Here is a 12,541-nt window from a genome sequence, read left to right as displayed (position 1 = left end):
CACAAAAAAAAAGGGCCACCAAAAACTTCTTTTCAAAATAAGGCCCGGAAAATTGCTGACATTAAGGTGGGAAGATGCCTGTATGCAAATGGGTTGTCTTTTAATGTTGTTGACTCTCCATTTTGGAAGGACATGTTGAGGGGTGCCAATGAAGCTCCAAAAGGGTATTGTGGCCCCGAGTATGAGAAAGTGCACACCACCTTGTTGGATGATGAGGTCCAACGGGTTGAAAATCAATTGAAGCCCATAAGGGACTCATGGGTTGAGACAGGGGTGACGATTGTTTCAGATGAATGGAAGGATTCTAGGAACCATCCCTTGATCAATGTCCTTGTTGTGTCCCCTAAAGGGGCAATGTTTCTGAAAGCGGTGGATTGTGAGGGCAAAGTAAAAGATGGGTCATTTATTGTTGATATCCTAATTGAGGCCATTGAACAAGTGGGTGCAAAAAACATTGTCCAAGTCATAATGGACAACGCAAAGAATTGTAGAGCAACAGGTTTGTTGGTTGAATCACGATATCAACATATCTTTTGGACACCTTGTGTAGTCCATTCACTCAATCTTATGCTACAAAAGATTGGGAACCAAATTGAGTGGATCAAAACAGTGTATGAAGAGGCTGAGGACATACAAATGTTTGTCACAAACCACTACATAACTCAATCTCTTTTTAGGAACTACTCAAAATTGGAGCTATTGAAGGTAAATGAACTTGAACTCAACTTAGTAATTTAATTTTTAATATTTGACAATTTTTTATTTTTTTATTTTACTTGTGCAATTGCCAATGTGTATACTTTTCTTAGTTTTTTAAGATATGTATCTAATAGTTGTTTTTTGCTCTAATTTATGTCACAGGTTGTTGAGACCCGTTTTGCATCACATATAATCATCTTAAGACGACTTGTGCAAATGAAAGATGCACTTCAAGGTATGGTAATCAGCAACAATTGGGGTGTATGGAAGCAAAAGAACACTGAAAGGGCAAACAAAATAAATGATAGGCTATTGGCTGAGTCATAGTGGGAACGTGTGGAATATCTCCTTAAGATCACTCAGCCCATTATGAGCATGCTTAGGTACACTGACATGGATAGGCCTTGCCTTGGAGAGATCTATGATGGCATAGACTCAATGATTGAGAAGATTAGGCAAGTTATAAATGAGGAGGAGCAAGATCTGCAAGAGACCTTTTTCAAACAAGTGCAAAAAATTATTGATGAAAGATAGAACAAAATGACCACTCCATTACATTTGCTTGCCTATGCCTTGACCCCCAAATACTATAGCTCACAATATTGTAATCTACCAAGAAGGTTGCCACCATATAGAGATATGGAAATGTCTTATGGGTACTAGGCAGCATTTAGAAGAATATTTCCTGATGATGATATAAGAGATGTAATCATGGATGAGTTGATAGAGTTTGTCAATGCTAGAGGTCTAAGTAATGATGCTCTTCGTCATCGGTTCAAGAAGGATGCTCATGCTTGGTGGTACCTCCATGGCCAAAAATTCCGAACATTGCAGCCCCTTGCAATCAAAGTTATATCACAAGTTTTATTTTTAAAAAATTAGCTCACTTTATCGTCAAAAGAATTTTTTTATAAGATTGAATTAAATTTTTTTTAATTGCTTACCCTATGTTGTCTTTATAGGTTGCTAGTTCTTCTGCATCAGAAAGAAATTGGAGCACCTATTCTTTCATCCACTCGGTGAAGTGCAATAGGTTGCGATCAAAAAAAGCAGAAAACCTAGTATTTGTGCATAACAACTTGTGCCTTCTTTCGCACAAGAGTCAAGAATACAAAGAAGGGGAGACAAAGAAGTGGGATGTAGATGCAGAGATTGTAGACTTGGATGCTTCCACTGTTGGGCTTGCAATTGATGATTTTGATGACTTTGATGCCAATACCATTGTTGATTCTGCTACTAATCCCATTGGCCTTGGTGCAAATAATAGCGGAGGCGAAGAAGGAGGAGACGAAGAAGAAGATGAAGAAGAAGATGAATATGAAAAAGATGAAGATTGAAGAACTTAGAACTAAAAATTCAGAATTTTAATAGATTTTCATTCCATTAGTTACTGTTAAACACTGAACGTGAAACAATGATACTTAAACTTGATATTTTAAATGTTTTACATCTTTCATCTTTGATGTTGAAGTTGATTGAACTATGTTACTATATGGCGGTATGATCACCATGATATGTTATTGTTTATGCTGTTTTAAAGTTTTTGTTGTTTAAATGTGTTTATGCTACTATGCTACATTCTAATTTTAACTCATGCTTCATATATATATATATATATATATATATATATATATATATATATATATATATATATAAAATAATTTTTACATGTTTTTGTACTAACAAACCCAAACGAACCCAAACCCCTTTCCAAAATTTTGTCGTACCAGCGAACCGGTTCTCAAACCGCAAACTTGGAACCGAACCCAAACTGGCCACTTAGATTTATTTGCATTTCAATTATATTATATCATTTATTTACTTATTTATATTTATATTTTAATATTATTAATTTGTTTATTAAATTTTAGTTTATTATTTTAATTATATTTATTATTAAATTCAATTTTAAAATGGGGACATGTTGTAACCTTTTCACACATCACCCCATTTGAAATGGGAAACCCCTCTTTATTCTCTTGGCCTTGTCTTTTTGGCTTTCGTTCTTAATAGTTTTGGGCTCAATCCCCTAAGGTTCCCTTTGTTTTGAATGAGAATTGGTAAATTGGCCAAGACTAGAAAAGTGGTGTCCACCTTGTATCTAGAATAAAAATTGTGTTTGACTATGTTCATTAGGTCAAGTATGAATGAGAATTGATCTTTCAAAACATTTTAACGTCCTAACATGCTTGCTATTTTTGAAGAAATTTTTAGAATGACTATGTTTAGTAAGTTTCACTACCTCCTAGATTGACTTTATTTTGACTTTGGAACAATTTACTATTTTTAGCATGTCTAGTTTTTGGTGGAAAAATATGCAAAACACTAGAAAAATGGCTAAGTTTGAAAACATCTCAAACACACACACGCACGCACGCACGCACATAGAGAGAGAGAGAGAGACATGTGTCAAGCACAGATTCCATGGGATAAAGAAAAATCCTTCAAAAAGAAAAAAAATCCTCCAAATGAGGAAAAATCCTTCAACATAAAAATCCTCCAAATGAAGGAAAATCCTCCAAAAGCAGGAAAATCCTCCAAAAGCAAAAGCAGGAAAATCCTCCAAATGAAGAAAAAGCCTTTAAAAGCGAAAAATCCCACCAAGTGGGGGAAATCCTCCAAAACAAGAAAACTCCACCTAAAGCACAAACTACATAGAGCAATTTCTAAGGAATGGAGGAATTTCCATGGAATGAAGGAAAAACCTCCAAAACAAGAAAGTTCGCCTATGTAACATGCTAAAATTTCCAATCCTATTTTAATCGATTTAAATACCAAAATAACAATTCCTTTCAAATTCATAAGGACGGTTATAACAACCATCATATCATTTATACATGAAATATAGTTTCATTTTAATTTATACATATTCAAGTAAAAGGAATAATAGATTTAACTGATTCTTAATCCAATGAAAGAGAGACTAACTTAACTATAATAACCATCTAACAATACACAAATTAGAATGCAAAAATATAAAAATAAAATACCCGAAATGTAGTTATCTTGCATGCAGATCTTATCCTTGTGTTGTGCAAGTCTTGGCATCCAGAAGAGAGGAGAAGCATTGCCAAGGGCTTAACCTCCCATCCGTGAACCCTTAAGTATCCCCACACAATCTTAACCGAGAAAGAACCTCCCTACCCTAGGATTAGGCTTGGGACATCACTGTCCAGCCACTAAGCATCCTGGTGTTAGAGTGTCGACTAGACAGTGTTAGAATGTCGGCTAGATAGTCAACTAGGCTTTGGATACCTTCCATGCACCTATCTACCAACTACTAGCAACCTTGACCTCTAGTGATCACAACAACAAGCATGTCACTAACCTACCTTGGCCAAGGATTTGTGTGGGTACTATGTACCTAATCACCCACTGCTCAACTTGATAACAAGACCTATACAATGGACTACCATGAGCTGACTTAGTTTAAAACACTTTTATTACTTGCTTATTTGTTACTAATTGTTCTTTCTCTTATAGATCTAATGTTCTTTCTCTTATCATGCAGGGATAACCCGTGGTTCAATGGTTATCAATACACTCGCTTCATCTCGACCATGCTTGTCTTCTTTGATGAATTTCTAGTGTGATTGTCTAAACATTATATATTCACAACCAATGCATTATGCCCGATCTAAGCCTATGGTTTTACAAAAGATTCATAATACTAGTAATTTTATTCTCGAGTTTCATAAGAGTGTTGAAACATTATATATTCATAGCCAATGCATTTTGCCCGGCTTGAGCCTATGGCTTTACAAAAGATTTATTCTAGACTTTCACAAGGTATTGTCTCTTATCTCAGACAGTATACAGCAAATACCTCTGTATAAGCTTGCACTATCAAATATTACTTCAGGTTAAATACAAATTCTGAAAAGAAAATGTACATGCAAAGTGCCATAGTTTGCTTGATCTGGAGCATATTTACAGTCTTATACGAATGAAATCAAACAGATTATTTAAGATCAGTGCTCTACCAAGGCTAATACTGCCTTCTTAATTCCAAGCTAATAACTACAAGCCTCTTATATAAATTTTAGAGAGCTTAAAAGGAAACCAAAGTATTTCATGGCCTACCTGTAATGTCGCTTCTTCATCTGGTCTTTAAACAAGGCTGATGTAAGCAAGACCCAAGGCTGCAATTGTAGAGCACAAAGTATTGAAAATCGATTCTTGATGCTTGTCGCGGCAGTTTCGTGCCTCTTACAATAGAAAATCTGACACCGTATAACAAATGCACAAGAGAATTCTTGGTGGTATTGCTACACCATGATAGCACCCAACGAAAGAATCTAAGGCGAAAGAATGAATCACGGCAAATGGAATTAGTAGATTGTACGTGACTAGAAGAAAGTATGGGCGATTAGCAAGCGAACCAAGAATATGTAATGCAATATGAAAAGCAGCAAGCAGTCCGAAAAATTGTAATAACTCTCCACTGATATGAATGTTGCTCAATATGAACCATCGCACAAAATAGACCATTGCCTTACTTGGCTACATGCTTGGCTATGAGCAAGAAGTATGAAGGTCGCAAGGAGTTGCAAAAAGCCATCGGCACATACATGTGACAATATTATTAAAATGGCCATAGAACAATATAAGGCCTGATGAATTATAAAAATATGGCCGCTCAAGATGAATTATAAAACTATTGCCAAGTAAAAAAAAACTCATACTAATATCTCAATATAAAAAATACCATACTATACCTACCTATACCTATGTATGTATGTACACACGTGTGTATGTATATGTATGTATATGTCTGTATGTATGTGTGTGTGTGTGTGTGTGATATTCCAACAATGTATCTAATTTATACGTCATATATTAAGTGGGCATATATGCACGTCTCATTCGAATTTATGCATACATACATATATGTGCATATACATATGCAAGCATATGTAGATACTATGGTATTGTTATATTAAGACATGACAAGTATCACAGGAAGCTCTTAGATCATCTAATTTATAAGGTAACACATTAGTTCTTAGTTTTTAATTTAATGCTTAATGATCTTTTCCTTAGTAATACATATTTATTGACTAGTTAACTCATTGTAATCCATAGTATACTCTTGCTTTCCCAGTCGTTTACTCATTAGCCTTGGTGATTAGAATTCATACCTGTAGACCCATAGGCAGATTGGTGTCCCTTACCCGATTCCCTCTCTGGCAATGCTTCCCCCCCTTCATTTGCTCCTACAAAAAGAGAATTGCCACAATAATAACATATTCCTCATTATAAAATCAAGGTTACTATAACAACTAATTAATTTCATAAAACATCATAACAGATTTTACTACAATTCAGTTTCCATGAAAATATAACGAATAACCAACTTTTCCATTTCACATGAAACCATTATGTTTAACTAATTCACCATTCAACCGACTTCACATGATATTTCAATGGCTATAAGAACATTTTCAAATTAGGCAAAATTTGGGATGTAATAGCTTAGACCTCCCTTGTGCGCTCAAGCACCATTTTGAACATAGTGTTGAAAAGTTTCTCCTTCATGGAAGAAGAAATGGTTGTGCTGGAAATTTTCTCCTTCAAAAATTTAAAAATGGCTAATTGTTCCAAAATTTATCCTCAATGGAAGAAAAAATGGTTGTGCTGGAAAATTTCTCCTTCAAAGATGAAAAAATGGTTGTTTTGGATAATTTCTCCTTCATAGGAAAAAAATAGTTGTGGTGGAGAATTTCTCACTCATAGAAGAAAAAATGGCAAAGTATAGGAAAATTTCTCCTCCATGGAAGAAATTGCAAGGAATGGATAAAATTGGCTAAGTATGAAGATTCTCTCTCCAAATCTCAAATTTCACACTATTCAAGTGTGTGCCCATGGGTAGAGAATAAAGACAACAAAAGTGGAATTCTTGGAAAATAAAATAAAATGTGTGAAAGTGGATTTAAAGTATGAGAGGAGAAAGGTATGGAGTTATAAAGAGAGAGAAAAAGAGAGTTTTAGGAGATAGAAATTGTCTTTCTAGAGAGACATGGATTTGTGAAGAGTTTGAAAAATCGGAGAAAGATACATGAGAATGATAGAGAGGATTTTTTTGAAGAGAAAGTTTTAGACAGAAAATATGAAATAATTTTTATGTGAATCTGATGTCAATTATTTGAATTTCATTTTGCAAGAGGAAAAATTCCAATCACACATGAACAAGGACAACATTCAAGTTCTAGAACTCCAGTTGTAGTGTTGAAGACATCTAGGACTTCAACAAATCAAAGTTCAATCCAAAAATCTAGGAGCATGTCCAAGGGAAGTTCTATGCGAACAAACTCCAGAATAACATAATCACCAACAAAGGATTCCAATCCATAAATTCCCAAGCAAGTACATGGAAGGATGGAAATAGTTTCAAAACGAGTATCCAGAGTTGGATGTGGGTGACAAAATGATGCATTTGTTAAAAAAACAAAGCCTACATGACACCCAACATGCTAACGGGGTGCCCAATTATCTGCAACAGCTAGTCAAAGATCCCCAGGTTAAAGTTCATTGCATTTAAGGGAATCAAGAATAACCTATTCTAGGATGACAAAGCATTTAATGTATAGTGGGCATTCATGTCACCTCACTCGCCTACTAAATGGACATGCGTAGTTAGCATTTATTATCCCATTAAGGAAATTGTTTTCTCTTTATTGGTCCGTGTGGACCTATGCATTAATTGTAGATTATTTATTCTTGCTCTAACCCTAATTAGAGTTGATGTGGCACAATCTAGACCTTTGATTCTATTTCAATCTAGGTCATTCATTATAATCAGGGACCTAAACAAAAGCCCCATTTTTCATTTGTAAGGCAGTGGAATTTCAAGATTGTTACTAAGAACTACCAAAGATAATAGAATTTTCATTGGTGGTTGCATGGTGATTGCTTGATATATTTTGGTACTTGCTTGGTTTCAAAATTCCCTCATTTAGATTAGATTGTTAGATAAAATGTCATGATTTCAATGAAGAATGCGATGTTGTTTTGATGAATTCTTTGGTTCATATTTTTGACAATTTACTGATTGTAAGTCGTGCAAAGTCAGCTTGGGGCCATTTTTATGCATGCTTAACTTCTACCACTCAATGTGCATTGGTGTTTTAATTGTGTTCGTTGTGGTATGAATATCATTTGCATAAACCCTTGAAGATGCACCAGTTCCTGTGTAGTTGTAGTTTAACTTGGGGAAGCAAAGCTTCTTTATTAAGGAATTTGTCCAACAAAGCAGTATTTGTTGTTGTTATTACCCCTAAACCCTTCTCCTTCGCTTTTTTCACATTTATGAAAACCAAAAATAAAATACCCTATTGCAATATCTTTGAATAGCACCCATATAGTATGATTTGAAATCAATCCAAGTGAAACAAACATAAGGCCCCTCATGATTAAACAGAAAATCACATTTACCGCCGAACTTATCCATAATCAAGACCTTACATGAAAGGAACCTTGAAATTACCCATATGATCTTTTTGCAATCCTAGCATACATGAAACTTTGATCCATCAAGAGGACAATATATCTTCGATATTTTGTTCTATTGTTGGTGATTCATAAAACACATCAACAGGACACATACAACCTTTTTATCTCTTGGAATAAAATGCTCCAACCTTCAAATGCAATATAATGATAGGGTTTTGGATCTGATCTAGATGATCTTCAAATCTGCTCGCAACATCAACAAAGTATCTTATAAGGCTTTGCTCTTTATTCTGCAATACACCTACACACGGATTTAGAATAGGATCTTCAATGAATGTTCTCAAATCTGAAAGATATCTTTTAAAATTTTCCCTTGAGTCTGCTCCAAAAAACCTACTTTTATTTCCTAAATCTGCTCTCAAGAATGTCTGGTTTCTTCTCATAAATCTCCTCTTACAGTAGGAATGGTATTCACTAAATCAATGATCAAATGAATTTCAACTTTCAAGTAACCTTTATTTATATCTCTTCAAATGCAACCTTTCAAAAAAGGTTATGGCCCATTGAATAGGTCATCCAACAATTTTCATTCAATTAAAATATCCTTTTCTAACTAGGTTGGCCAAAAAACAGCTTGCAAAAGATCAGCCAAAAAGCAACTTTTGAAAAAATATGCTGACCAGAAAGTAACTCAGAAAAGAATATTCTGGACAAAAAACAACTCATGGAAAAATAAATCAGTCAAAACATAACTCCCAGAAAAAAAATATAGGTATGCCAAAAAGTAAATGAACATAACATCCAAAGCAAAATATAATTTGTCTTAAATAAGTGAAACTTCAACGCTAGCGATTAGCCCCTTTCCCAATAATCACAACAATTTTGCCACTTTGATTCAACATCATAGTTATATATTTTCTTAACTTTATCCCTCAGTCTACATGAAATAAAGAAATTGGCTTAGGATATTCCAACTATCTTATTTCTGAAAAGAGGGCATACCATCAGGTCAACAACTGAACTCACTCTCAAACAAATATTCACTTTCCCCTCAAAGGATTTCTTTCAACCAAGCCATGTTAAAGTTTGGTCTGAGACAGATCTGCTCGTATTCTCGTCTGCATTTCAGGCAAGCTTACATCTACAAGTTCTCGTCTCTATAAAGCATTCTGTTGAATCCAATTGTTCCCATAATCTTTTCAGAGTTTTACAAAATGTTCTTAACACAGGTTCACAACTCCTTTAGTTAAATCACAGGCCTAGAACCACAATTTGTTATTTAAAAGGATTTTCATGCCTTGACAATCGTAAAAACCTCTTCAGAGATTTTCAATTTAAGATTAACATACATAACAATGAATTTACAGTACAATTAATCCAATTTAAATAATGCAAAAGAGTTGGAAAATAATGGAGTGGAAAGGAAAGGGATCAAGAATGATAAAACAACAAATCCACGAGAAGAATTTTGCATTTAATAAGCACTTTCAATAGCCATAACAACGGTGCATGTATTATACACCTCTTCCGATAACCATCAAAAGCATAATCCCACATTCCCATACTAATGATCATCTACCTATCTATCAGGTTATAATTACCTTATGCTAACTTGAAATAACTGGAACTGCCAGAACCCAGATCTAAGCAGTAACTCGCATGCTTATTGCTAATTTCTGTACATAAATCTGTTCTTGTAACAGGATGAGGTATGAATTTTACAATAAAGAGAAAAAACGTATCTAGTTCAAGTACCTGAGGAAGAGGCAACACCGCAAGAAAGTCAATTATGAAGTATGTTGACAAGTATTTTTTTGCAATTTGCATTTGATCCATCACAAGCTCTCCTCTCCCAAATACCATAGATGAAGGGGATGCGAAAGCTGTTCGGAACTGGAGGGTCATGCGCACTAAATAAAAGATATCTATAAGAGACCGCAGAATAGAAACAACAATTGCCAAATTCTTATCTATATCAAGGCAGTTTAATTCATTATCCACAAGTGGCACATAAAAGAACAGGGGATCAACAAATACTGCAGCTACGCATGATATAATAAACAATTTGTTCCATGTCTGAAGGACCTTATCTTGTGGATCTAATAACCTCTTCTCAGACAACTTAAGATCCTCTCGAAAGGCTACCTTGGAAACTCCACATCCCAATGAATGACCAATATTCTTCAATTCTTGCGATCTTTTCTCTGTTACTTTTCTTACAGAAAATGACATAGAGCTTGATATCCTGTCTGAATTCCTCTGTCTTAAGCCATTCTTACTAAATTTGCCCCTCCCTGATCCCAATGGTCCCTTGGCCTCTGAATCTACATGAAACTGTAGAAGTAGATAACCATTTGAAATTCAGTTCTAGAGGCAAAAAGGGATTCTGAATAGAAAATAATACATTATTAGAGAACAAAAAAGCAAATTTTTGAAATGATTTACTTCCATAATACAAACAAAACAATCAAAACAATTTGAGGGCATAAGCTGTATCAACAATGCAATTTCAAAAGGATAGGCCTGCAGAAGAAACCGGCAGATGCAACTTTATTCTGAATAGAAAATAATACATTATTAGAGAACAAAAAAGCAAATTTTTGAAATGATTTACTTCCATAACACAAACAAAACAATCAAAACAATTTGAGGGCATAAGCCGTATCAACAATGCAATTTCAAAAGGATAGGCCTGCAGAAGAAACCGGCAGATGCAACTTTCATTATGTTAAAGTGTATCTGAACAGTTTATTAATTGTAATCATTTTGTGCTGGACAAACATGGAGACTTTGTTTCAATCACCATTGCAAAAGAAAAATTTAAATGATAGACAAACTGCTAAAATCTGGGCATTGTTCATGCAATCATTTCAATATTCTAATGACAATTAACAAGAATGTTTTCAGGAAACTTTCTCATATGAATACTGTTGGAAATATCACATTACTTCTAAATAAATGGCTTCAGCATAATCGATCTCCATGATTTATTGTATTAAAAAAAACACACACACACACAAACATATATATATATATATATATATATATTGCTTTGTTCTTTTTTTCACAAGATTTTCCCTCGACCGTACTTGGAATTATTTAAACCTTGTCTTTTTTTAAACCAAAAAATATTTCCTTCCTTCCAATACTATATAATTTGACTGCAAGGTATGGTTGAAAAAATAGCGCATGCATGAATTCGACAATTATCTACTTGGCCTTTATGAAAATGCATCATAAAAGTTAATTATAATATTATATGATAAAAGTAACAAGAAAATAAAATGAAATATATCAAAATATTAAGCAATAGTTATATAAAATACCTCTCACTATATTGGACAAAAATAGCATTCTCTGCCTTACCATCAAACTAAAGAGTCAAAGAAGATTCCTAAATATGACCACTCTAGGCATTCTTATGACTGAATTCATCATTCCAGCTTAAGGTTAAAGAAATTATTGTTAATGGTGAAAAACATTTGAGGAATTCATGACCATATTGATAGTATATTATTGCTCCATCAAGCTTATGAGAGTGATTTCACAGATTGCCCCTTTGGCATGTTGAGAATGCACAGTACAAAAAATTTAACAAATCCTAAAAAATTCCAACCAAATTTTAGCAACGGTTCCTTGACAATATAATAAATGGAAAGAAAACACCATGGTTGCAAGCATGAGAAGTAACTGGATCTTTTGATTTTTTCGTGTGCAAATCCTCGATATTATTATTGCGTTCCCACAAATGTATATTTCTCAGGCTTTGTTGTCATTAGAGCCTAACATGCCTCGACAGCGAGCAACGTCTCAATGGCGACAGACGCAGCTACTACGACAGATGCAGCCATAATGACGAACACACAATGATGATGGAGACAACAACAACGACATTGACAGGCACAACTACAACAACGGACACAGACTCGGCATCGGTGACAGACACATCGATAATGACAAACATGACAATGGACTCAACAACAAATGCGGCAGCAGTGACGACAACGGACACAATGACAATAACAAACATGGCGATAGTGACAATGGACACAACGATGGTGACCGACATGGAGATGGGCACAATGACGATGACAAAAACAGACACGATGACAGTGACGATGATAAATACAATTGTGGTGACAGATACAACCACAGTAATGGTCATAAAACCTTGGCGACGGGCATGACCACGATGATGGACATAGCTTCGGTGACAAACACGCAACCTCAACAACAAACACGACCTCGGTGACAAATACAGCCTCGGGGACGAACACAGCCTCAATGACAAATTGAGCCTCAACAACAGATACAACTTCTATGATGGACACAACCTCGACGACTAATAGAACCTCCACGACAAATAGTGCCTCGACAACAGGGACAACTT

At 34.8% G+C, this 12,541-nt stretch overlaps 1 protein-coding gene across 4 annotated transcripts in view; it reads right to left on the bottom strand.

Moving 5' to 3' along the window:
* Window positions 1-12,541, bottom strand: part of LOC149559148 (putative cyclic nucleotide-gated ion channel 5) — a 260,904-nt gene that overhangs the window by 224,297 nt on the left and 24,066 nt on the right. For 2 of the 4 annotated variants that reach the window (XM_089833071.1, XM_089833073.1), the window contains exon 2: window positions 9,907-10,485. In XM_089833071.1, the coding sequence (XP_089689197.1) occupies window positions 9,907-10,485 (579 nt within the window). Of the gene's footprint in view, window positions 1-5,840; window positions 5,916-9,906; window positions 10,538-12,541 lie in introns of all 4 variants that reach the window. The other 2 variants (XM_089833070.1, XM_089833072.1) reach the window with 2 other exon arrangements.

This window comes from Cupressus sempervirens, chromosome 5 (assembly GCF_028749045.1).
Source record: "Cupressus sempervirens isolate cs-2001-9-10 chromosome 5, ASM2874904v1, whole genome shotgun sequence".
Lineage (NCBI taxonomy): Eukaryota > Viridiplantae > Streptophyta > Pinopsida > Cupressales > Cupressaceae > Cupressus > Cupressus sempervirens.
This window is presented reverse-complemented; position numbering and strand designations above follow the sequence as displayed.